At 44.4% G+C, this 27,436-nt stretch overlaps 1 protein-coding gene across 3 annotated transcripts in view; it reads right to left on the bottom strand.

Annotated features, from left to right (window-relative positions):
- Nucleotides 1-6,515: 6,515 nt before the first annotated feature.
- AKAP12 (A-kinase anchoring protein 12) overlaps nucleotides 6,516-27,436 on the bottom strand; it is a 97,713-nt gene continuing 76,792 nt past the window's right edge. For 2 of the 3 annotated variants that reach the window (XM_038526325.1, XM_038526327.1), the window contains 2 exons: nucleotides 9,922-14,947; nucleotides 6,516-9,251 (listed from right to left, as the gene is read on the bottom strand). In XM_038526325.1, the coding sequence (XP_038382253.1) occupies nucleotides 9,930-14,947 (5,018 nt within the window). In that variant the 3' untranslated portion in view covers nucleotides 6,516-9,251; nucleotides 9,922-9,929. Of the gene's footprint in view, nucleotides 9,252-9,921; nucleotides 14,948-20,884; nucleotides 21,009-27,436 lie in introns of those variants that run through there. The other variant, XM_038526326.1, reaches the window with a different exon arrangement.

Genomic DNA, 27,436 nt, shown 5'->3' with positions numbered 1-27,436 from the left:
GAAAAAGCACAGACGTATGTGAGCTAGAGAACACACTAGTGGTAGGGAGGACCAAAGGAGGAGGGAGAAGCAGGCTCCCTGCTGAGCAGGGAGTTGGAGCCCAGTGCCCAGTGCCCAATGCGGGGCTCCATCCCAGGACCCTGGGATCATGACCTGAGCCAAAGGCAGCCACTGAACTAGCTGAGCCACCCAGGCGCCCCTTCACCTAGATTCTTAAATACTGAGAGGTTTCCACTGAATTCATCTTTTTGTTTTTACACTACATTCAAATCTCCCAATTTAAATGTGAGTCTTGTGCCAAATTAACCTCTGTGAATATATGTGGAAGGGGAAATCCAGGCATGCCCCCGCTGCCCTCCACAGCACTCCAGGCAGGCTCCAAGCGACATGGGACTCGCCAGAGGCTCTTCAAGAGCAGAAAGTCATGGGAGTCCCGAGGGATACTGGGGGTGAGGCTGAGATGGGGGAGCCACAGCTCACTTCCCACCGTGTGGTGACGGGGGAGGGGCAGGAGCTGTGTGCAGCTACTCCTTATGGGTGGGGTGCAGGGGCTCTTAGCCCTAGCTTGTGGCCACCTCGTCCTCTGTGACAGACCAGCCAGTCCCCCCCATACCCTAGAATGCTCACTGGCTATTTCATCACAAAAGGCTCTAAATTTAACAATTCATTTTTAATTTTTGATGGCACCAATTTAAACAAGCTTTGGAAATTTCAGGTGATAGTATGATCAATCTGAACACCTGAGCCTCAGCATTAATTTAAGCTGTCACTCTCCACACTTCAGCCCTTATTAATGCCACCGGTCCTACAACCTTCCGTTTCATAGGGAAAACAAAAGTGACTCATGGTGCGGGGTGGGGCTGGATCGCTCAGTCCGTTAAGCTCATGAACCTGGAGTCCTGGGATTGGGATCAAACCCTGCATGGGGTTCCCTGCTCAGTGGGGAGTCTGCTTCTCCCTCTGCTCCTTACCTTGCTTTCTCACTCCCTCTCAAATAAATAGATAAAATCTTCTTAAAAAATTAAAAATAAAAGTGACTTGTTTGTTCAACAGATACAGCTAAAAAAATAAATTTGTAAGATATTGTAGGATTCTACTTTACCATGGGAAATATGGCTGTAATGGGAAGAAAGCATTGCCATTAAAAGGCATTTGTTAATTATTCCCCAATAAAACTGGAAAAAAAATATACATCTGTATATAAAGTAGCTTTTAATAATGATGTAAGAATGGAGAATGGAGTGGACTCCAAACATTCTCCTTTATAAAGTCATGGGGGAGGGTGGCGCCTCCCTGGCTCAGGCAGTGGAGCATGTGGGTCTTTGATCTCAGGGTTGTACATTCAAGCCCCATGTTGGGTGTAGAGATCACTTAAAAATAAAATCTTTAAAAAAAAGTCAGGGCACCTGGGTGGCTCAGTGATTGAGGGTTTGCCTTTAGCTCAGGGCATAATCCCCGGGGGTCCTAGGTCCAGGGATCAAGTCCCACATCGGGCTCCCTGCAGGGAGCCTGCTTCTTCCTCTGCCTGTGTCTCTGCCTCTCTCTCTGTGTCACTCATGAATAAAATAGATAAAATCTTACAAAAAAAAGAAAGAAAACAAAAGAAGTCAAGGGTGCCTGGGTGGCTCAGTCAATTAAGTGACTGCATTCGGCTCAGGTCATGATCTCATGGTCCCGGGATGGAGCCCCAGGTCAGATCTGGCTCCCTGCTCAGAAGGGTGTCTGCTTCTCCATCTCTTTCTGCCCCTCCCCTCACTTATCCTTTCTCTCTCTCTCTCTCTCTGTCCCTCAAATAAATAAATAAAATCTTACCAGAAAATAAAAGTGATAGAACCAGCCACTATTGTTATTTGTAACCTCCCTCCCAAGAAAAGGAAAGTGCTGAGGCATGCAGAATGAGCCCTTCAGTTCAAAATGTTAGGCCTTGGTCATGCATTTCAGGTAAAACACTGAACTGTTATGTTTAAAAAGATCGAGGCACTTAGGAGGATGGTTGGGGAGGATGGTGTGGGGGGTACTTCCTACAACTTGCTTGGGAATTATGGTGGGGGAGGGGGACCCCTCCACTCATTCACTAGAAAGGAATGTTGAGATAAACGTATATTCTGCAGAGTAGTTTACTGGAATGGAATGTTCTTGAGGTTGACTGCATTTTTAGGACAATTTTAAGAATCCTCAAAATACTTAAATTGCATTTTGTTTGCAGTTCTCCATTTTGGTCTGGAACAAATTCTTGCTATACATCATTTGCAGGTGAGCAATAATTAGGCTTAGAAATTTTTAAGGAAATTAAAAACTAATTATCTTAAAATCAACTAATCCACATCTTCTAGAACTAGCTCCTTCAACACAAGTGGAAGAATATCAACTAAACTGTTAGCAGCTCTTTACATAAAAAAGTAGACCCAGGGGCAGCCCGGGTGGCTCAGCGGTTTAGCGCCTGCCTTTGGCCCAGGGCGTGATCCTGGAGTCCTGGGATGGAGTCCCACGTCGGGCTCCTTGCATGGAGCCTGCTTCTCCCTCTGCCTATGTCTCTGCCCCTCTCTCTCTGTGTCTCTCATGAATAAATAAATAAAATCTTTTTAAAAAATTAGACCCAGAATCTTTAACGTGAAAAAAAATGGACCAGGATGAAATGATATTCTATGGTTTTATTCTCAGATCAAAATATTTCTGAACATAAAACACGGTTATTCTGGACTCAAGTTTGTGCTATTCTCTGGGAAATACGTAATGACCTGCCCTGCCTAAATTTCCTGTTCGTTATCAATGTCTCACCTTGTGAAAAAGGCATGGTCACAGAAGGGCTGGGTTAGGGGGATGTAAGATCCTCAACTGTGTGCGTCTGCTAGGTGCTTTCATTTACTCTCCCATCCCAGCAGACGTGTGTCCCATTTTTATAAATGAGGAAATTGAGCCCCAAAGAAATTAAATAACCTTTCCGAGGTTATCCAGCCAAATAAGAGACAGCCGGGATTCAAATCCCCATGTGGCTCACTCAAAAAGCAATGCTCTTTCTACTCCCCCAGGGATGTTACACACCTACCATGCACCTATGACCAGCCCTGGGCGATTGACAAGTCCTGTATTGTTGTAATTGACAAGCCTTTGATTCAGCAAAAGAAGTACAAGGCACGGCTTTTCTTGCTCACCTGACCTACTTTTCTGTGTTTGGTTTCAGACCCAGGTTTGTCCAAATTATATTAGATGGGGGGAAAAAGAGATTTTCCCAAATGTGCAAACATTTCTACAGGCTAGAAGCGATTACTGGGGCAGAGGTGCCTGGAGCAGGGAAGGGAAAGCTTTTTCACCTGGTAACCTATTTGTTCTGCTATCGAGGCAATTAACTTAAATCCGTTCTACCGCCTAATATAATTGCAGTGATCCTGAAACAAGCACATCAGAATCTCCTAGAGGACTTGATTTAACAAGACTTTCAGCCTGGCAGAGTGTCTGATTCAGTCCCAAGACTTTTTCATCAGTCTGGAGTCAGGCCCAAGAATTTGCATTTCTAACAGATTGTCAAATGAGATGATGATGATACCAGGAGCCACATATTTTTTAAAGATTTTTTTTTATTTATTTGAGAGAGCATGAGCAGGGGGGAGAGGAAGAAACAGACTCCCCGCTGAGCAGGGAACCCAATGCAAGGCCCCATCCCAGGACCTTGGGATCATGACCCAAGCTGAAGGCAGACCCTTAACCAACTGAGCCACCCAGGCACCCTCAGGAGCCACGTTTTGAGAACCACAGCAATACTGTATTATTTCTACTCTATTACTGTCCTTTCTTAGTTCTACTTGCTTCTCAGAAATGCGATGACCAGGAGAGCTCATAAGGGTCAGACAGGGACCTGTGACATTTCTAGCATTCTTCTTTGAAGCAAAGTGCTCCCTAATGAGATATGTGCACCGTACACATTGGTACAGGAGCTCTTAGAAGAAAGAAGTGAGCTTCATTCTAAACCTCTCTCTTCTTATTCGAAATGGCCCTACAACCTGTGAGCATAGAAAGGAATGAAGCCAAAGTAAACAAATATCCTAAGTAGTTTTGGGGGAGGCCACTTCGCTTCCTCCTTTGTTAAAGAGGCAGGGATTCCGATGAGGCAACAAAATGGCATTAGGTAGTTGGCTAAAGCCACACAACCACCTAGCTGTAGGTACACAGCCCCCATTTCCTCAGCCAGGGCCCTCCTGCTACCATCACACTACCTGGGAAATGCTTCCAAGCTGTTAGTAGTTTCAATGTATTTCTATAATTTTTTGTCAGCAAAAGAAATGGAACTAAAGAATCATCTTTGCAGTTAGGTAGTGATGCCTATAAGCAGATAAGGGTGGGAGAGAACCAGGAGCCTGCATGATACAGTGTCTGGGGGAACCATGGAGAGCCCAGGACACTATGAGTTCAAGATCCCTCCCACAGACCCTCCACCCCATGTAGCATGTGTGGCCTAAGTCTTCCTGGGGAAAGGCACAGCGGGCCACAGAAGCTGAAAATGCAGAAGGGAGGAAAGAAAAGAAATGCAGATGACACCCAAGTGGATGTTTCATGTCTAAAACAGAGCATGTCTGAATAAGATGTATATATTCATAACATTGTAGAAAGATCAGTGTCTTTATTCTGAGTTTATCAAAATCTTCAAGGAGACAGCCATCATTAGCAGTCACGATGTTGCCTCTGGTGGACAGTCTTATTAAAATTTCTCTTCTAGGGATCACTGGGTGGCTCAGCAGTTTAGCACCTGCCTTTGGCCTGGGGTGTGATCCTGGAGACCCGGGATGGAGTCCCATGTTGGGCTCCCTGCATGGAGCCTGCTTCTCCCCCACCTCTGTCTCTGCCTCTCTCATGGATATTTTTTCAAAAATTTCTCTTCTAATGACTAATATGAATGCATCACGATGCATTTTGCTTTCTAGTTTCTAAAAGCACATTCGCAACAGGAAAGACTCGTGAAGCATGTAGTTCTATGTTCTGAAATGACTCTGCTGTGACAAGTAACTAAAGCCTCGTCTCGCTCAGTCACCCAACCAAAGTTTGTGTTGAGCTTTTAAGACACATTGCAGGATCCGTGTAGGTTATTTCCCCCTCTGGGTCTCCAAGGACAGAGAACAGAAGAGCCATTGCTGTCTCATTGTTCTCAACTCTTTTGACACATATCCAGCTACCAATCCTGCTTTTGCCCTTCGATAACTCATTGACCTCACTGAACATTGCCCAAACTAACCACTGTCTCCTGGCCCCCGCCTAGGTCAGGGTTTGGCTCCATATGCAGGCTGGTAACCCAGAAGCTTCCTCCTTCAACCCACTGAGTTCCCATGACAGATAATAAGGCGTCGCCCTGTTGATTCTACCTCCCATTCTCTTGAGCTCACGCAAGGCTTGGCAGCCAAATGGCCATGACTTTAATATCACGTGTTACAGTGAAGCTGCTTTTTTAAGGTTTGAGAGAGTGTACACGAGCAAGGTGGGGAGCAGAAGGAGAGGGAGAAGCAGACTCCCTGCTGAGCAGGGAGCCTGACTTGGGGCTCCTGAGATCATGACCTGAGCCGAAGGCAGATGCTTAACCGACTGAGCCCTCCAGGTGCCCCTGAAGCTGCTCTTACGAGGTTAATGTAATACTTCTTGTGTTAGAATTTTTAATGTCAACAAGCAATGGAAGCATATGCAGAGTTATGAGATCACTCACTCATAACTGGAGGTATGGCACTGTCACAATGTCTTTTATAGTTAGATATCAAAAAAGTAGGGTTGATTTCTAAGCCAGCATCAAAAGAAGTCATGACTATCTTCACCACCATGCCATCCCAAGTCCTGGTCACCTTAGCCAAAACCATAAAGGTTAAAAAGAACAATAGCAACAAAAAACCTTAAGTGACTTAAAAGCTGGTGATCTAAACCTCAGCTTTCTCCTGTGGGTTAAGACCAGATCCCCAGCTCACTTCCAGTGACACAGGCTGGCGATGGTAAGGAATTTAGCGGGGAGGAGAAATCTGCGTTTACACAAGACTGTGCCAGGATGTCTAACAAATCCAATCCCAGAATCAAATTAGAAATGAATAGGCAGGTAGACTTGAAGTTACAGACACCGGTTGGGTGCTTGGTTCCCATCCTCTCACCACCTGGAGCCCTTGGGGGTGGGGCCCATTTCCTTTATGGTAGAGTTGGGGAAGGGGTTTCTAACTCTGGTTCTAGTTACTGGTTGGGATTTCAGGGGAGGTAAGTGGGACTACCCAAAAGCTGTATTTTGGGGAGTTGGAGGTCAGCCAGAGGCTTAATGAGATTCTAACTAAAGGGGCCCTTGGCCCCAAACAGTTATGAATCGCTGATAGCATCTTGTGCATTTACACACATCCCCGATACATTCCAAACTCCCACGATGATTTGTGGAAAATGTTGCAAAGGACGGGTAAGTAATTAAAAGTAGAAGTTAAATTGTGTGATGAGTATCAGGACAGTATTGAGAAAAGCAATCAAAATTGAATTAAGGTGAAATTACAGAAAGAAAATCCATGGTATTTAATTGCATTGCATTTTATTTAGATAAATGAAAATTCACCCCCAAACAGAACTAGGAATCAAATATTGTCTCAGATTAAAAAGAAATGGCTAGGCTTGAAGCTTACTGAAAGCTAAAATTTCCAGCCCTTGACTATTTGTAGCTCCAAACACCAAAGTAAAATATTGGAACACAGTATTTGTAACAGAGAGAGGCAACTTATGTGTACCATTAGCAAAATAACCTGAGGGGGAGCATTTGGTATTCCTCGATTACAAGAAGAGGTGAGAAGTTTACAAGTCTTGCATTGCTTTCTATTGTACATGGCTCTACAGTAATGCCAAAAATAGCAAAATATAGGCACTTGTTCGAACTTTTGCAGTTTACACTTGGCTATTATGTATTAACAGCAGCTTTAGAATTATACTACAGTATTCTATTTCATGCTACTGTTAATTGCATTCCTCTGGTTAATAAAAGTTGCTCAACAGACATTGGTATAGAGCTCGTACAGAAGGAACCCAGGGCACATCCAGGTAGGAGTATGAAAAGCACAGTCACGAAGCAACGACTGCTGGAAATTCACTTGCAATGGCCAGGATAACTTGGCCACATGTGGTCAGAGAACAGAAAATACAGAGTGGAATGGCAGGATGGGGTTTAAACAAACAAAAAACAAAACACAAAAACAAAAAAAATTTCATCTATCACTTGACTATATGAATCTGTAATCTCTTCAAGGCAAAGCCTCCTTGGGCCATAGAGACGAAGTAGGTGTTTGGACCTGTCAGGAGCCCCTTAGACATTCCTCTCATCTCTACTATCTCCTGGTTGGTCTTCGAAAATTGACACCAGCACTTGGATTAATTTTTAAGTCTCCAGTTGGTAAAAGATACTTAGATCAGGGTTGTGTTTTTTTTTTTTTTAATTTGGGGATTTTAAAGCTTAATAAGCTTGGATGACTGTTACATATGAGAGTAACTCCTAAAGGGTTATTAAACATTTTCCAACTACAAGGCCATACACTGTTATCATGAGATGTCTAATATTGCCATTTTAGTTGTCAGGTTTGTTGATATAACATCAACTACTTTCTGATTTTAACAGCCTATTTTCCTTCTGCTAAACTAGTGTTTCTAGAACATCTAGGATGCTTTAAAATCATTAGCTAGCAGGTGAAATTTGGGTTTGCTCACCAGAGTTCTACGTTTCAGTGCAATTTAAGAAACCTTTCTTTATGTGCCACGCCATTTCTACATGTGAAAAAGTGGAACTCTATAGAGTACACAGGCGACTGTGGCAATTTGACAAAACTTTTTACATCTTAGCATGAATCATAAATCATTGACATTTTAAAAAAATTCTAAAAGCACCTGTTAGGTAAGGCATTTTTATCATTAAGCCTTCTTAAGATTTCTTTCTAGACATCTTTCATTGTTTAAGACCGAAACTAATAAAAGAAAATTGACCTTTTCAGGAAGACGCACCACCAGATGGTGGCACTGTGTCAGTACTGTCAGTCTCAAAGCCCTTGGTTTATTTTAGCTGATGCCTCTCTGCTAGGAGTTCCTCGGCACATGACCTCAAACTGGTATCAAGTGGTGACATCATGTGGCAACTACACCAGAAACTTCTACTTTACCTGCTTTTAGCACTCAGGAGACACGCCCCAGGCTTCCTAGTATCTAATAAAACCAGCAAATCTAAGTGAAGCAAATATTTTATTTAAATCAGTTGTCAAATCACAGTTTATCCAAATGAACATAATGCAACATTGTCCTTAAAAGAGTGGGCACAAATATGGCACAGATACAATCCAGTACCTATCAAAATACCATTTGTCAAGAACCTGACTGACTTCATGCTGCGTGTGAGTGTGGTCCAGCATAGAAGAGTAGAATCAAAAACTTAAAAAACAGCCAAATTGTTTTCTTGATAAGATGAAAAACATTTCTCACTGCTTTGCCTCAGGATTTAAGCACACTCATCTGTCCAAACCACCACAATCCAGAGAAAAGGCTTAAAAGTTAATCTGCTACTGAAAAAAACTCCCTTCCAACCCCCACTGAGCTAGAAAGAAAAATTTCACAGTAACAATGGAACATTCTGTATGTTCCCCCCCAAAAAAAGCTTATTTTTAGCACACTGTGCATAATAGGAGAGTGACCAATTTTAGAGCGATATGAAACACAGACCTACTCCTTAGTGGATTTTAAAGTACAAACTATAGCTTCTGATCAGGAATGTTGTCTCCAGGAAGCTGTTTTCACAGGTTACAGCTGAGGCTTAGAGCTTCCCAAGGCTTGACCACGGCTGCATGCCCCCGCCACGTGCTGTGTGATACAAAACTGCACATTTCCTTAATTGTTAAGAAAAAAAAAATATACAATAGATACAGGAAGGGTTACTTAAAACATACATATAAATACATAAAGGATGATACTCCAGTTTGAGAAGCAGAACTAGGTTTGGCCAACTCCAGTTCCAGGTTAAGAATTTAGGACCTTAAATCAGAAACATTATAATAAGGGTATCAAGGGAAAGTAATGGGGTGGCCCTGCGAAGAGGAAACGTTAAATGGCTCTAGCTCCCGATGCAGCCTCAGGGTTGTCAGGGTGCTCCAGAAAGGAGGTCAGTCGAGGGGCCTGTTCTTCGGTTCTGAGTCTGAAACACTGGTCTCGAGTCTCGTCAGCAGCGTCCATTTCCTCCTACCACTCGTCTTCACATTCCGGTCTTGCAGACACTCAGGGTGGACCTGTAGGAGGAAGCAAGAATCAAAATTTGATCAAGTCTCCTCTCCTCTTCGTTCACTCCAGGAGCAGCAGAAGCCCTGACAGAGGAGTGCAGCCCCTGGGAAAGTGAGTGGGTCAGGGCCCACGGCAGGTCAGGCTGGGCGCTCCCCAAACCCGCAGCTGTGGCTCCCCAGCACCAACATCCAGGCGCATCACACGCACTGGGAAATTTTTAAATGCTTGTTACTGCTGATGGGGGGATAATTTTTTTTTCTAGAGAGCTATCAACTAAAATTTCAAGCTGTAGGATATAAACTTATGTTGGACTTCTGGTTATAGGGAAAAATTCAATAAACTGGTTAGTCTGGTGCTGGGAACACAACATATTTCTTATGCCTTCGAGCCAAACATACAAATGCACACACACGCACATACATACACACCCCCTGATTTTCCTTGAAAGCAGTCACATAGGGGTGAACCGAGGCCATTATTTTCCTACAGGTAAGACTGAATGGCACGTCGGTGAGAGGGGAACAAAGGAAGGGAGCCTAGATCTCCTTGATTATTATTCAACTCAAGGTTCTGCACAAAGTCATAAGGATTAAACTCCTGCTTCCCTTAGAACGAATGTGCCATCAAATGGCCACAAAGAGGCAAAGACTGCTTTAGGGGGAAAGGAAGCTTGCTTACATGATGCATTAGGATCCTGTGGGTTCTGATTTGGCCGGTTCTCCCTCTTGTTTCTGTGTCTCGTCCCGTGTTTGGGTTTGAATCTCATCTTCTGGCTCGCTGTGGACTTTGGCTTCCTGGAATTCTACTTCCTGGCCACCTTCCTTCTTTTTGCCTGTTGGTCCATCCGTGTCCGGGGCCTCTTGGCTTACGTCTCCTGGGGCCTCAGAATCTTCCAGGGGTGAGCACGAGTGGTGGCTCTCAGGGTCATCAACCTCATCACCTTTTTTATCTTCTTGGGATTCAAAGAGCGACTCCTCTATCCTTCCTTCTGACCCGGCACCATCACAATCTTCTGGGACAGGCTCGGTTCTGGCTGTTTCTTTCTTTTCTTCAGATGGGAGAGCTGCCTCTTCAAGCTGCTGGTCATGGACGCTTGAACTTTCTACCTCGATGGCTGTGATCTTTTCTGGAGCTTCACTCACAGCTTCCGAGGCTTCAGAAACCTCAGAAGGGGTCTGCTCCACGGCGGTTAGTGGGGGTTCTTCTTTGGCGTCAACAGTGTGGGTTCCATCTGGTGCAGAGGCCTGAAGCTCGCCTCCTTCCGTCTCAACGTGCGGCCTGGCCTCCGAGCTGGCCTCCTGGCCGTCCGCCGTCAGCGGCTGAGCCTGGGTCTGGAGGTCCGCGGCTGTTTCTTCCGCGCCTCCTAACTGACCAACAACTGTCTGGATCACATTCTGTACAAGTTTACTACTCTCGGTCTGAAGTTTCGAGAGGTCGTTTTCAGCCTTTAGATCCTCCTCTCTTGCCGGGACTTCCTGGCAAGCAGCCGGCCCGTCCTCTTCCTCTGAGGTCTGTCTCTGGGGGGTGGTTTTCTCTCCTTCCGGGGCAGCGCTCGTGCCTCCGTCAGGCTCAGCTGATGCGGTTCCCGGGGCAGTTCCCGGGGCAGTTCCCGGTCCAGGTTCCGGCCGAGCCTCAGTCCCCGTGGGCACCTCGACCGCCCCTGGCTGGGCCGTCAGGCCTTCATCCTTTGTGGAGGATTCTTCTTCTGGGGCTAAATGTGCGCCCGCAGGTTCCAGGGTCTCACTGGCATCTACACTCTTGACAGCTTCTCCCAAGACCTTCTCCTCCACCACTGCGGCTGTTAGAGGTAACGGTTCAGAGCTCTGCACTTGGACTTCTGTGCATACCGCTGCCTCTTCAACTAGCTGCGGACAACTTTCTTCCCAAATGGTAACCTCCTTTTCCCCGTCGATGACGGCCACCCTAACTGTCTGCACCAGTTCCTTGCTAAGCTCCTCAGAGACGGTCACGGTGGGTTTTTGCTCAAGTTCTTCTTCGGTGGCTTGGGTTGGCTTTGCTTCTATTTCCTCCTTTTCTACTTGAACTACCAGCTCCCTCCCCACCGGGCTGGGAGAGGGTGTACGGCTCTGGACTTCGGTATCATCCTCCTTCTTCTGAAATTCGGGGTCTTCAGTAGCTTCATCTTGAAGGGCAAGGTCACTCGTCTCTTCCTGACTGATGGTTGTTTCAGGGGCCGCTGTCACATCAGGGCCGTCGACGAGAGCTTCGTCTTTGCTTTCCCTATCGGCGAACTGGCCTTCCTCTTCTATCACGTCGGTCTTTGAAAGAGTGGGTACAGCTTCCACCGATACCTCTTTGTCCGTGCGTTCTAGAATCTCTTCCATTTTTGAATGTCCTTTATCTTCTTCTTCGGATGGGAAAGTAGAAGGTGCTGGAGGCCCCTCTTCGGGTGCAGGAACTGCCTCTGCTTCTGTGACCTGGGGCGGTGCGCCCGATGCAACCTCAGGACCTTCGTGCATCCCCGGGATCTGCTCTGGTTGTGTTACATGGAGAGCTTCAAAATCAGCTACTGGGGTGCTCCCGTTGGTCTCGCTGTCTGTGAGGGTTTCAGCTGAGTCCGGGGCAACAGCCTGTTCCAGAATCGATTCTGATGTTGCCCCAACCAGGGTTTCAGCTTGACAAGTGGTTCTAAGCTCACTGGACTCCACGCTGTCTGTGACTTGAGGAACTTTCTCCAAGCTTTCTGGGGTGGCCTGTACGATTACTTCCCCTTGTGCCAAAGTCTCAGGTTTAGTTTCTTGTGCACGTTCTTCCAGCGCTACCTCCGTCTCTTTCTTCAGGTCTTGCCTTTGTGAATCCTCTTCCGCTTCCTCCACCTTCTCTGGTATCTCGGCTTCTACTCCCCGCGTTGTCCGAGTGGTGTCTTCTGGCCCTCTGGTGTCAGGCAGTGGTGATTCTTCTCTCACTTTTTCTGCAACTGCCTGCAGGACCTCTTGAGTCCGCCTCTCTTGGTCTTCGAGGCGTGGTACGCCACCTTCCACCTCCTGAACAGGCGTTGCTACCTCTGTGGTGTCTGGAGAGTCCGTTAGCTGAGAAACAGCGGACACCATGTCGGCGGTCTCTTCAGCACCAGATGCCTCTGCTGCTTCTTCAGCACAAAGGGCCCCGGTAGCTTCCGCGGCTGTCACAGCTTCCGAAGTTAATTCCGCCTCACTCACGACTGTGTCATCAATGGCATCTTGACCCTCTGGTAGAGGTTTGGTAACAGAGGTTTCCTCTGCAAGGACTTCTCCTTCAAACACGTCCTCGGTTAGGGGTTTGGCTTCATCTTCCGTTTCGTCAAGAGGCTCTGTCACCGAAGCGGATATCCAAGATGGCGACCTTTCTTCCACATTGGTAAGAGCCCTTGCCCCGTCAAGGACAGTCACCGTGACCCCACGTACCAGATCCGTACTGAGCTCCTCTGACACAGAAACAGCGGCCTTCTGCTCAGGCTGCTCCTCACTTTTTTGGGCCTGCTGGGCTTCGATTTTCTCCCTTTCTACTGCATCATACTCGGACAGGGGAACCACGGCCGGGACATCGGAATCCTCTTCATTGACCTCTGCTGGTCCTGCGTCTTCCACAGCGGTTTGTTCTGGTTTCCCATCGGACCTTTTCTTCCGTCGTCCGGGAATGAATTTCTTAATCGAAACCCAAGACTCTTCTTTCCCAGGTTCTGCATCTGAAGCTGAATGTTCTACACCAGACCCAGTTACAGACTCTTCACTTTTCTCTTCCAGTTTTGACTTCGATTTTTTCCTTGGAGTGACTAATCGTTTAAAGGACTCCCAGGTGGAAACTCCCTCCCCTTCGGTGGGGCTTCCAGCTTGCTCAGGTGAGGAGCTTCCTGGCCCTTGATCATGTTCTTGGGAACCAGCAAGGGCAGCGTCTGGTCCGGTTTCTTTGTCTTTTCCTGCATCATCTGGTTTCTGGCTGTCTCCTCCCACGGCTTTTGGTTCCCCTTCATCATCAGAAGATGATGCTTTTCTTGCTCTTTTCTTGGATGATCCCACACAAATTAAAGCTTCCCAAGATACCGAAGTGTCAACTTTGCGCTTCGGTTCTTCTGGTTTCTGCTCTTCTCCATTTCCTTTCGCTTCCTCCTGCAACTCAGAGGCCGCGCTCTCCGTGGAAGACAAGGTGGCACTCTTGACTTTATCCAATTCATCTTCTTTATCACTCTCTGAAAGCCGCCTAACGCGTTTCTTGGGCGTCACCATCTTCTTGAAAGACGCCCAGGGAGTAACACCTTCTCTCTTCTTTTCCCCATCAGAAACAGCTCCTTCCTCAGCTTCGCCATCCTGGTGGGCGTCCGCGATGCCTTTCTCCAGACACGTAATCTCCTCTGGTTCCTCAGGGGATGAAGCGGAGCTCTCGCCCTTCTGTTCATCTGTACTGTCTGGAGACTCTGCTGCAACTTGATGGTGTTCCCCCGACTCTTCATCCCCTCCTCCTCTTTTCCCTTTCTGTTTCTTTCCAGAAAGCTTTTTTAAGCCAGTGCTAGTAAAAAGTTTCTTTAAAGGGCTTCCTTGCACCTTTATTCTCTCTTGCGAGGACAGCATGTCCACTTCACTCACGACGCCCTCAGGGTGTGCAGTCGTCACTTTGTCATCGGGGCTTAGGTCGCTTGGCCGGGTGTGGTCCCCTCCAGGGGCGCACACGTCTTTGGTCTTCACCAGCTCCTCAGCAGGTGTTTCCGCCACTTTTTCAGATGGTAAGGGCTCTACTACTTCTTCTACCTCAGCTCTCTGCTCTTCGGTCTTCTCTGTCATGCTAACGTGGACTTCGGCAACAATCTCGACTTTATCATCAAATACTTCTGTTGCTAAAGGGGCAGGTTTCTCTTCAGGAGGTCCCTGCACTTGATCTTCAGAGGGCAGCTCCACTTTTTCATATTCCGCTGACAATCTGGCCGCGTTAGCACTGTCGGTGGGCTCCGGTGGGTGCGCCTGTTCAGGGGCAGCCAACTTCTCAGGGGAATCTTCGGTCTTTTCCTGTCCTTCTGTGTCTACTTTTTCTGGCTCTTGCTCCTTTTTCTTCTCTGAAGCTTCCAGCTCATCCTCCTTAGGCTTCCTGAAACTGGTCTTTTTTCTCCAGCCGGCCCAACCTTGAGTGAAGAATTTTTTGAAGGGTGACGCTGTTTCACTGGCCACTGGACTAGTGGGAGAGTCTGGAGATTTGGTGGGTTCTTTCTGCTTTTCTTCGCCTTCATCTTTGCCTTCTTCTGCTGCTTGACCAGACTCAGCCTGAAGAGAAATTTGTGTGCTGCTTTGCTCACTTTTAAGGGTTTCTTCAGGTTTCTCTGTGGATTGTTTCAGTTCACTTTCTTTGGCTGTTGCTTCTCCAGTCTCCTGGCTGGGCTCCTGGTGGTCACCAGCCCCATCTGCTCCTCCCACTCCTTCACCTTCATCTTTTTTGACAGTGAGTAGCTGGACAGTGTCAGACTTCTCGGTCTTATCCTTTTTTACAGTGAATTTAAAGCCGACAAACTTAAACACCTTCTTAAATCCAACATCATTAGCCTGGGCCTCAGTAGGTTGTATCAGCTCTTCTAAATTGCTTTCTGAAGAAGGAATCTGTTCGATGGTCTCAGGCATCTCCTCCTGCCCATCCTTTGTGATGTCCTGAACAACTACGGAACCAGCAGCCATGTCTTTTTCTGAGTCTCTTTCACTCACATCTTCAGACTCTCTCTGTCCAACTATTAACAGAAAAAGGAGAATGGTGGGGAAGAAGGGAGAAAATTATTACAGCTCAGAAAAATTACATATTTGAAAAATATAACCAAGTAATACTTTCTTTAATGTCAGGCAATTTCAGGACACAGTAACAGTTGTTTTTTTTTTTTTTCCCCACAGTAACAGTCTTATCAGGATTTGAGAATCTCAGTACATGAGGCAAGTATTTCTTTCAAATGATCTTCAAAAATTCAAGTTTAGAGATACTACTTTGCTCCTTCTATTCCCTGTGAAGGAAGAGTTAATATACTCAAGTACTAGAACATTAATTAAATGGAAATAGCTGCAATATCACTAAAGTGGGATGCCTAGGTGGCTCAGCAGTTGAGCATCTGCCATTGGCTCAGGGTGTGGTCCCGCAGTCCTGGATCGAGTCCCATATTGGGCTCCCTGCATGGAGCCTGCTTCTCCCTCTGCCTATGTCTCTGCCTCTCTCTTCGTGTCTCTCATGAATAAATAAATAAATAAAACCTTTAAAAAAATCACTAAAGTGGGGCAAGAAGATGGCATAGGTTCTGCTGCAGGTTAAATGGAATCAGTCATCACACCCATGATCTAGAATCCATCCCATCTTAGAAAAATAAGCTGACGAAAGAATCTAGACCAATCTAAAAGAGAGGCATTCTATGTGACAACTAGCTGGTCTTTTTAACGAGTCCCAAAAAACAGACCAGAGCCCCATAGGGAAATTACGGAATGGGTCAGGGAAAATACAAGGAACAACTTATTATGACAGAAAGGAGATACTCAATAGCATAACACAGAAACTTGAAGAGTTATTATGTTGTACACCTGAAACTAATGTAACGATCTATGTCAACTGCACTCAAAAAATTAAAAAAGAAAAAAGAAAAGGCAGTGCTCAAAAGCTGAGCGGCGTATTTCAGAGGAACACAGGAGTCAGATTGAGGGGTTTCTGCTGGACAAACACTGAAACATAAGAAAGAATAATGACAATGATGGGGCTTATACAACACTGAATGAAAAAAAGAATCCATGATGGGGGGGTGGCGATGGACAACACGGCACATGGCACCTGGGTGGCTCAATGGTTGAGTGTCTGCCTTTGGCTCAGGGTGTGATCTTGGAGTCCTGGGATTGAGTCCCACATTGGGCTCCCCATAGGGAGCCTACCTCTCCCTCTGCCTATGTCTCTGTCTCTCATGAATAAATAAATAAAATCTCTCAAAAAGAAGAAGAAGAAGAAGAAGAAGAAGAAGGAGGAGGAGGAGGAGGAGGAGGAGAATCATCATCCATGAATCAAGAGTGATACCAAAAAAGTAAATAGGGAACAGGGAATAATTCTTTATGAAAAAATGCCAATCAATATTCTTTAAAATTTCAAAATTCATACTGCATTGAGATTCACATATCATTTATTAGGGACAAGAGTTTACAAAAATGTTTCTTTTATAGCTGATCACACAGGCTCTTCCTAGACCATGGTAAACAGCTGTTCAGCCTTGAAAAATGTGGAGCATTCATTATTGTCTCTATGGATGTATTTGTGTCATTCATCAAGTATGATCCACTTACATGAAATAACACAAGTGGATTTTCTCTTATAGTTATTTAGGGAGGAGAAAGCCATGTTTAGCTCAGTTCATCAGTAGGATCATTGGAACCAGACTTTCAATTGCTTGGGAAAGTAAAAAATCATTTCTCATTATATTAAATATAAAATAATAGGCAACACTGTTTCATGGCAAGTGTGGTTACAAGAAGTTTTACTCTTTTGAATGTGGGTGTGATTGGATAAATTTTGAACTAGTTCTATCTCCATTAAAAATCAGCCATTCAGAAACAAACAAAAAAAGACAGGAGTTAGGGGAGAAGTTTTTACAGAAAAGACTTGAAAGCAAAAAAAAAAAAAAAAAAAAGACTTGAAAGCAGAGCAAGGTAACTCTGATTTATGATAGCTTAAGTGGTCATCTTATTTGAAAAATCCTAGTTGGTTGTTTGTAATCAGATTGAGAAAACTGTTCTTTACCAATACCTTGTAGTAACTTGGGTCAGTCAAAAATCAAGCAATGCTAACACCATTGAGTCAAAGGTTGTCAGGAAACCTATAGTTTAGTGTATTGACACACAAGCAAAAGGAAAAATTTCCTTTACAGCAGAGCAATCAGGCAGGTAGTGCCTAAAACTTAGCTCCCCAATAATGGAACAGAATTGTCATCATGCTTTCTGATGTGAGGCACTGAAAAAGCCAATAAATCACTTCTAGTATTCCTGCCAAAAATGTTTAATAGAATCTAACTGTGAGGAAACAATAAGATAAATCAATGAAGGATATTCTGTATGACAACTAGTTTGGCCTGATATGTCAATATCACAAAGGACAAAAATCAAAAACACAAGTAGATATTCTCCAAATAACTTTAAAATAGTTTAAGGAGAGAGAATGAGGGTAGGGGTGGGCAGGAGAGAATGTGCTAGAGTATCAATAACTGGTGAATTAGGTCAAGTGTATATGCTGTGTATTTATCTATAGTTTTGAAATTTAAAAAATCATTGAGGTTGTTTAAAAAAGTAAGTCAATGTGATTTAATAAAGGGAGGAGGACACTGTGCTAGATTAATACATTTAAGAAGCATAATAATAAGACATGATGGTCATGGTCCTAAATTGGATAGTTAGGGCAAACTAGCCAAAAGACATTTTTGGCTTGTCTTGGGAAAATGTATGATTTGGGATTAGAGGAAATGAACTTTTGCTGAAAGGAAAGAGCTGAAATCTGACTAAAAGAAAAAAGATTACCAAAATAGTATATATACTATGATTTCATTTTGGTTTAACTTCCCTACACACACATCCCAACCTCACCTGATCTCTGGGGGATGGATATGTGATATACTACTTTATTTTATTTTTTTATTTTTAGAAGATTGTTTATTTGAGAAAGAGAGCACATGAGCGGGGGGAGGGGCAGAGGGAGAGGGAAACAGAATGAACCTCAAGCAGACTCCCTACACAGTACAGAGCCCAAAGCAGGGCTCAATCCCACAACCTCAAGACCACGACCTGAACTGAAATCAGGAGTTAGATGCCCAACCAACTGAGCCTCAGACGCCCCTGTGATATAGTTTAGTTTTGCTTCTATGAATTTTCTTCCTTTCTCTATAGGGTATGTACTGCCTTCTCTAATAAACAAAAAAGGTCAATTAAAATAGACACAGAAAAGGTCTTAATAAAATTATACTTAATACCCACAGTGTAAAATGAAACTTAATTATAAGTAGTATCCATACCAATACCTAGAATGTATCCATAAATATATGAATTACAGATATACTTGGAAATAATAGACAACATGCTCCCCCAAATTCCTATGTTTATCCAGGTTATAGAATCTTCCTCATGAAAACAGTCTCATTTTTTATGTGAAATATTACAAATCTATGTCTACAAATTTCCATCATAGTATCTGTTGGGTTGTCTGCAGTCAGGAAGAGACACTGCAGAAGCATTCTATCACTAACCACATGCCACAGTGTAGACAGAGCCTTTGGTGACATCAGTGACATAGCTGTCTCTACCTTTCTCTGTAAAAACTTTGGAAAGCAGCCAATTTTCATTGATTCTAATGGATGTCAGCATCTAAGATAGCATTAAATAAGTAACAAATTTAAGGGCGCCTGGGTGGCTCAGTCAGTTAAGCATCTGCCTTCAGCACAGGTCATGATCCCAGGGTCCTGGGATGGAGCCCAGCATCCGGCTCCCTGTTGGCTCCCTGTTCACGGAGGAATCTGCTTTTCCCTCTCCCTCTGCCTGCCACTCCCTCTGCTGGTGCTCACGCGCGTGGCTTTCTCTCCCTCCCTCTTTCTCTCTCTGAATAATAAATAAATAAATAAATAAATAAATAAATAAATAAATAAATAAATAAATAAATAAATAAATTCTTATAAGAAAAGAGTACAGGCTCTAGAATCAGACAGACATGGGTTCAAATACCAGCATTTCCAGTTAATGACCACTGGTAAATAATATGTGCTCTTTAAAGGCTCAGGTCCCACAACTGAAAAATGACATTATAATTTTCATCTAAAGTACACTTCCTAACAAAGTCTCCTTTAAAAAAAAAATCACAGGATACACATGACCAACTTTAAACTTTCATAAACAATAAAGAAATAATCAGCACCCACACCGCGGCAAATATTTCAAGAGAGAAAAAATCAGACTGTCTAGACATGTTATTAGATGCCCCTAGAGTATCCCACTCCCTCCTTCAAGTTAGAAGATGGATATTCTGCAAATCTTCTGGAAATATTCTCTCCCCATTTATTTTTTTTTGCACCATGTATAACCTTCTGAGGTAAGAGAAAATGCTATAAATTTCCATTTGTTATTATAAACCTTACATTAAAATTTAAAAATTGCTTTAAATTAATTCCATTTCCATGACATAAACTACTTTGTACAAACTTCCCCCAATTAAGGGGCACTTGGGTGGCTCCGTTAAGCACAGACTCTTGGTTTCCACTCAGGTCATGATCTCAGGGTCATGGGATTGAGCCCCATGTCAGGCTCCTGGCTCACAGAGCCTGCTTGAGATTCTCATTTCCTCCCCCATGCTCTCTCTCTCTCTCTCTCTCTCAAATAATTTAAGATATATTTTAATTTCCCCCATTAGGGGCACCTGGGTAGCTCAGTGGCTGAGCATGGCTTTTGGCTCATGCAGTGATCCTGGGGTCGGGCCCTGCATGGAGCTCCCCACCGGGAGCCTGCATCTCCCTCCGTCTCTGCCTCTGTCTGTGTCTGTGTCTCTCATCTTTAATAATAATAATAATAATCATCATCATCATCTCCCCAACTATAAAAGCACACTCAGGAAAAAAACTTGCCCAAACCCTTTTAACGTAACAAAAGAGATGGGATTTTAAAAATGCGTACATTTTTAAATGTACACCACTGAAATACCACTGAATACAGTGTTTTCAATACCACTGAAAACACACTACAGAAAAAAAAAAAAGTCAAACCACAACAATAAACTCCATCCCAGCACAATTGTACTAAAAACACAAATATAAATTAAATTTCCTGCCAGCAAACGTGAGAGCAAAACAAATGCTCATTAGCTAACCTTTCTAAAAGTCACTGGAAAAATGCAGAGACGCTTTTGCTAACATAGTGGGAGAAAACAGGGGTCACATCCCACAGCCAGCCTTTCCTCCCTTTTCCCCCCCTGCCACGCTCCCAAATCTGTTTCCATCTGAGACCCTTTTTTCCTTCGATTCGGGGATGACTGGAGTGTTCAGTCACCACTAGAGAGACAAAGACGAACGGCTGCCAACTAGCACCCAAGAGCCCTGACAGCTGCCATATAGACCCGGTCTCTTCATACAGGTTGGTACTGGGGCCCTTCCAGGGGGGGTACAGGCCCCCCACCCCCGGGGGGCTCCAAGGTCCAGCGTCCGCCTTCGGCCCAGGGCGTGACCCCGGGGTGCCGGGATCGAGTCCCGCCTGCGGCTCCCCCTGCCTGTGTCTCTGTCCCCCTTCTTTCTCTTTTTTTTTTTTAATTTTTATTTATTTATGATAGTCACAGAGAGAGAGAGAGAGAGAGAGAGAGAGGCAGAGACACAGGCAGAGGGAGAAGCAGGCCCCATGCACCGGGAGCCCGACGTGGGACTCGATCCCGGGTCTCCAGGGTCGCGCCCTGGGCCAAAGGCAGGCGCCAAACCGCTGCGCCACCCAGGGATCCCGGTCCCCCTCTTTCTCTGGGATCTCCCATGAATAAACAAAAACAAAAGGGCCGTAGGATCATGGAAAACTCTGAATCCCTAGTCCGCAGTCCGAGGAGCCGGCGCTGCACTGGTGGGGGCCGCGCTCGGGGCCTCCGCAGCCTCCGCCCCGCCGCGGGCCCGGGCGAACGGCCACTGGGGGGCGCTACTCACAGCAAAGGTTACTCCACCAGGGCATCGCGCGCCGCCAGGAGGCAGGGCGGCGCCACCGGGGCCCGGGAGGCCCAGGCTGCTTCTCCCGCCGGCCCCATCGCCGGACGGCCACTGGGCCGCTGACGCCGAGGGCGCCCCCTGGGGGCCACCGCGCGCGTCACAGAGGGCGCAGCCTCCTCGTGGCCCTGGCGGCCCAGAGCTCTGGCCTCGCAAGGCTGCGAGGTGCATCATCACAATGGGGTCCCTTCAAACTCCAGCACGCGCGAGGCTGAAACCCGACCTGGCTAAATGACAGCCCAACGGCTGAACACATCAATGCCCCGGGGGACGCGGCGGTTTAGCGCCGCCTTCGGCCCAGGGCCTGATCCTGGAGACCCGGGATCGAGTCGCGCTCCCTGCATGGAGCCTGCTTCTCCCTCTGCCTGTGTCTCTGCCTCTCTGCTTCTCTCTCTCTCTCTCTCTGTGTGTCTCATGAATGGATGGCTAAAATCTTAAAAAAAAAAAAAAAAAAAAAAAAAAAAAACACAACTGATGGATTCCTGGGCTGCCTCTCTGATCTGCACGAGCTAGTAGGTGGCAGACTCCTAAATCGCAGTGCACAGCGGTGAATGAAGAGGCAGCCGGATCCTGTGCACAGCAAGGGGTTTGCTCGGTTGTACGAACTTTAAATTCTTGGGTTTAGGAACAAGAACTGTGGACCTCGTGCACGTTCCCATGACGGAGTTTATCTGGAATCACAGTGCCTTTGGGCTTGAAGGAAGATCTGGACTTCAAAAATGATTATGTGGTTACCGCACTTTGGAAGACAGTTTGGCATGTTGTCGGCAAAGCTAAACTGCCACCCTGCTCCTTGGTACCTAACCCAAATGAGCTGAACACATACACGTCCACACAAAAACCTGCATATGGGCGTTTATAGGTTTATTCATAATTGAACACACCTGGAAGCAACCAAGATGTTCATTATGCAAATGGATGAATGAATAAACCTCAGAAAATATCCACATCCAGTGGTAAAAAGAAATGAGCTAGCAAAGCCATGAAAAGATAGGAAGAACCTTAAATGCATATCACTGAGTAAAAGAAGCCAATCTGAAAAGGCTACATACGGTATGATTCTAACCATATGCCATTCTGGAAAACCAAAACTACAGAGACAATTTTTAAGAATCTGTATTGCCAAGGATTGTGGAGACAGAAGGATGAATAAGCAGAGCATGGAGGATACTGTGACAGTGAAACTATAAACTAACCCTCAAACACGGGTTTGAACCATGCAGGTCCATTCATACATGGATTTCTTCAATAAGTAAAGCATAATACTGTAAATGCATTTTCTCATATGGTTTTCTTAAAAGCATTTCTTTTCCTAGCTTACCTTAAGAAGAAAGTAGATCATATACCTATCATACAAAATATAATCAACTATAATCAGTAACTAATCAACTATAGTATCAGTAGCCCTTCTAGTCAACAGCAGGCTAATAGCAGGTTAGGTTTTGGGGAGTCAAAACTTACATTTAGACTTTCAACTGGGCCCCTAACCCCCATGTTGTTCATGGGGCAACTAAACGCTATGATAAGGGTAGATACATAGAATTATTATATCACTTGTTCAAAACCCACGGAATGTACATCACCAAGAATGAACCCTAATATAAACTATGGACTTTAGGCGATAATGATGTCAGTGTAATTCATGGATTATAACAAATGTACCACTCTGGTGTGAGATTTGATAGTGGGAGAGGCGATGCATGTATAGGAGACGATATAGGAACTCTCCTCTGTACTCTCCAGTCATTTTTGCCATGAACCACAACTGTTCTAACTATACAGTCTATTTTTTAAAAATGGTCATATGACTTGGCAAGTGTCATATAGTGGGGGTGTGGCATCTCTGGTGGGCCAAAGGCTGGGGGGGGGCAGTAAATAGGAAAACAAAGTTTGTCTTTTTAAAGGAAAAATTAATTCCATATACTTTCAAAGGGTGAAAACTCTTATTTTCTGTAAGTTGTAACATTTTATAGTCTGTAAGAGCCATATATGACAAAAGTATTTAGACATGTCAACTCCCATACTTAGATGGAAAAACCGCTATTGTGTCTTATTATGTCTGATGTAGACAGCACTTTAAATTCTATTTCAGTGTAAAAAAATAGTTTTTGGTGGTTATAGTCAGCTACAAAAGAAAAAGAAAGAACATTTATATCCTACCCACCCACTGGCAGATATTGAGTCAAAAGATCACTCCTCACCTATCATTTTAAAACCGTTACGATAAAAACTGGATAAGGCAAGAATCTATGGGTGCTAAGTGGTGGACGTGAGAGGGAGTGGGTAGGATATTTACATGCCTAATAGTTTTAAGGGTAGGGAAACCCTATATATGGGGAAATTTGTCAAAATCTTAATATCAACCTCCATTAGAGACATATGCATAATGTGTGTGATACTTCGAACAAGGACACAGCAGCATCCGTGGCTAAGAATGCATAACCTAAAGGAGAAAATAAACAAAGGAATACAGTGTGAATGCAGAGAAGAGGGCTATATGCTTCAAACATGTCAGTGTCTTAAAAGACAAAGGCTATAGAAATGTTCCAGATTAAAAGCAGCTAAAGAATATAACACATAATACCTGACACAAGGATGGATCTGACAATGCAAGGTAAGAATTGTTAAACTGCACATTGTTAAACTAGCTGACAAAATTGGAATAAGGATGATAGATCATATACAGTTATTGTAATGATATAAATATAGGACACTGAAAATTGTACTCTGGTTATAAAACAGAATATATCTCTTGTTAGGAAATACACACTTGAGCATTTAGAAACAAATGACGTGGATTACTCATCCTCAAAGGTTCAGACAAATTTTTATCTCCTGCCTATATAAAACATAACAGGAACCTATATGCTCGGTTTTTGGTTTTGTTGCCTTTTCCAACATAGAGATTAAAAATCAAATAATGAAGCAAATGAGGTAAAAATGCTAACAGTACATGAATCTAGATAAAGGATATAGATGTTTTCTGTACTTTTGTTTTTAATTTTTGCACCTTGTTGTAAGTTTGAGGTTATTGTTTTGAAAGATTATGCAGGGATGTGTGAAATAGATAAAAAGGTGATTAAGAGGTACAAAATTCCAGTTATAAAATAACCATGGAGATTAAAAGTATATCACAGGGAATCTATGGTGACAGGTGGTGACAATACCATGGTGAGCAGTGATTCATGTACAGAGCTGTACTATGTTGTACACCTGAAACTAATACAGCATTGTAGTTAATTATACTTCAATTAAAATAAAAACCTCAGGGATCCCTGGGTGGCGCAGCGGTTTGGCGCCTGCCTTTGGCCCAGGGCGCGATCCTGGAGACCTGGGATCGAATCCCACGTCAGGCTCCTGGTGCATGGAGCCTGCTTCTCCCTCTGCCTGTGTCTCTGCCTCTCTCTCTCTCTGTGTGACTATCATAAATAAATAAAGAAAAAAAAATTAAAAAAAAGAAAAACCTCAGAAGAATAGGGCACCTGGGGCGGGGGGGCTCATTCAGTTGGGTGTCTGCCTTCTGCTCACATCATGATCCCAGGGTCCTGGGATTGGGTCCGCATTGTGTTCCCTATTCAATAGAGAATTTGCTTCTCCCTCTATCCCTACCCCTTGGCTCATGCCCTCTCACTCTCACAAATAAAGAAAATCTTTTTTTAAAAATGGAGAGGGTAGTGGTTGGCTGTAGAAAACATTGCTTCTTTACCTCACATTATATACCATAATGTAAGTTCTATCAATGTATTAAGGGACAGAAAAACTACTCTCTCCCAAACCCCTAAGAGAATTCAGAAGAGGGGAAGATAAAAGAGCAGAAGTTCTGGAGACAGATTTTGTTTAAGTTTCAGCTGCACCACATCTAGCACTGGGCCCTTGGGCAAATTTGCTGAGGTTTCTGTTCTTAGCATCCTCACTTAAAGCAGGTCACCTTTCATTCTTCCTGCTAAGGCTTGTTAGGAGGAAGTAACGGTTGGTTGTCTGTAAAATAAAACAAAAACTATAATTTTTTCCCCTTCATTGTCTTCTTCAGAACATGACTACTTAATTATTTTTTTCACCAATTCCAAAACTGATGTATATAAACCGCAGATTTTGAAATTTGGCAAATTGGGAATGACATGCATAAAGACAATGTCCAGAGAGGATCACTATTAATAACAGATTGTGGGAGCAGTGTGAAGAAGAGGCGAGAATGACCCCCAGACCGGCCAAAGCGCGCGTGCGGCCGCATCCCCGCGTCCAGCGCTTACGTCCCGCCGCCGTCGCCACCATGCCCAAGAGAAAGGCTGAAGGGGATGCTAAAGGAGATAAAGCCAAAGGTGAAGGATGAGCCACAGAGATCTGCAAGATTATCTGCTGAACCTGCTCCTCCAAAGCCAGAGCCCAAGCCTAAAAAGGCCCCTGCAAAGAAGGGAGAGAAGGTACCCAAAGGGAAAAAGGGGAAAGCTGGTGCTGGCAAGGATGGAAATAACCCTGCAGAAAATGGAGATGCCAAAACAGACCAGGCACAGAAAGCTGAAGGTGCTAGAGATGCCAAGTGAAGTATGTGCATTTTTTAAAGATTTTATTTATTTATTCATGAGAGACACATACACACAGAGAGAGGCAGAGACACAGGCAGAGGGAGAAGCAGGCTCCATGCAAGGAGCCTGATGTGGGTGGGACTCGATCCCAGATCCCCAGGATCACACCCTGGGCTGCAGGCGGCCTAAACTACTTCGCTACCGGGGCTGCCCTGCATTTTTAATAACTGTGTACTTCTGGTGACTGTACAGTTTGAAATACTATTTTTTATCAAGTTTTATAAAAATGCAGAATTTTTTTTTTAAGCTATGTTGTTAGCACACGGAACACTTCATTGTTGTTTTGGGGCAAGGGCATATGTCACTAATAGAATATCTCCGAAGCTAGATTGATAACAAGAGGGAAAAACACCTTCCCCTTCTAGTTTTGAGAAACTTCCTCTTGGCTCCCAGGAGGAGGGATTCCTTGATGTTGACACACATGAGCCACCTTGGTGGTGTGGAAAAACTAAAATTCATTTTTTAATGTCCTCTTCTCCTTCTCTGCCTTCAACATAGACTCGACTCCCTTAAACCCAGAGACCTGTTGGAACCTGACCCCATGAAATGGTTCCCAGTATGTCAGGCCATCTGGACTTTTACAGTGTCACCACTGAGATGGCATCCCTCAAAAGAGTTCCTTTTTTTTTAGCTTGTGGATCTTCAGATTGATAATTCTGCTATTTTCATTTCATTTCCTGAAAGTCAGGGTCAGCTTGTGAAAAGTTGTTAAACAACATGCTAAATGTGAACTGTCAACCCTCACTCTAAACTTTCCCTGTTCAGAGCATCACATGAAGACTTCATTGGGTTTTATAGCGGCTTTCTGATTTTGGTAGTCCATTGAAGAAGGGAGTTTGAAAGTTGTTGTATACTGTTAACGATCGTCCACCCATGTCCTGCCTGAGATACCATGATTGTTTATGAAAAGTATCTTTAATAAAGCTGGATACAGTTTGAAAAAAAAAAACAGATTGTTTTTTCTAAGTTATTCAATAGTTTTCAAAATTATGGTAAAATGGCCACATAATTCATTTTAATGCCCTCCTACTGGCAGATCATTTGTTGCTCTAATTTTTCACCACCATACTATGCAATGAATGTTCACGTGTAGAAGTCACCGTCCAAACCCCTGAGCAAGTGTTTGAACAGAAGAGGGCAGTATTGAACAGTTTTCAAATGTGTCAAGCGGGAGGCCTTGCAAATTTTCCAGACCTGGGCCAGAAGACAATTCAAAAATCTACCAATCCATAAAGCTTAGGTTCTTTTTCAAATTCTGTACAGTTTAATGCCATATTGCATCTAAGTTTTCCTTTTTGACTCCCAACATAGATACTAAGGGGAAAAAAGGGACACACACATCCTGAATTGGCTCCCTCCCTATCCTTTATTTGCACCATGTGAGGATCTAAATCCTTTACCCCATTTTGGATCAAGTGTGGATCAAACGGAGCCACAGCCCTTTTTGTGGACTCCTTTCTCCCCCACTTTCCCAGCCCAGCTGTACACAATACATTTCCCAGGTGCTGCCTGAAGGAGGCAATGTCTAGAAAAGACCATTCTCATTCCCATCCCTATTCTAGTTTGTGGTTAGCAGCCACCTTTTTCCAGGTTTTATGTGCTGGCTGCATGATGGTTCTGAATGATTTCAAGATCATAGCCCAGTGAGCAAACCTGCTGGCCCGGTTTGGCAGGAGAAACAGCAGGCTGGTGAGAATAAGATCTTCCAGGAAGGACAGGCCAGTATTCACCTAACCCACACTCTGCACAGCAGAATCCCATTTGCAATCACACTCAGAAATGTTTCATTAATAATTTTACTTTTAAAGGACTTCAGAACCTCCTCTGCAATAGTTTCCAACACATTAGCTCCCTCTAGTATTATCTGCTTTAGATTTGTAGGATTGGATAGGATGAGGAAGATCAAAAGGCT

Source organism: Canis lupus, chromosome 1 (assembly GCF_011100685.1).
Source record: "Canis lupus familiaris isolate Mischka breed German Shepherd chromosome 1, alternate assembly UU_Cfam_GSD_1.0, whole genome shotgun sequence".
NCBI classification, from domain to species: Eukaryota; Metazoa; Chordata; class Mammalia; order Carnivora; family Canidae; genus Canis; species Canis lupus.
The sequence above is the reverse complement of the archived record's forward strand: the minus strand, read 5'-3'. Positions and strand labels throughout refer to the sequence as shown.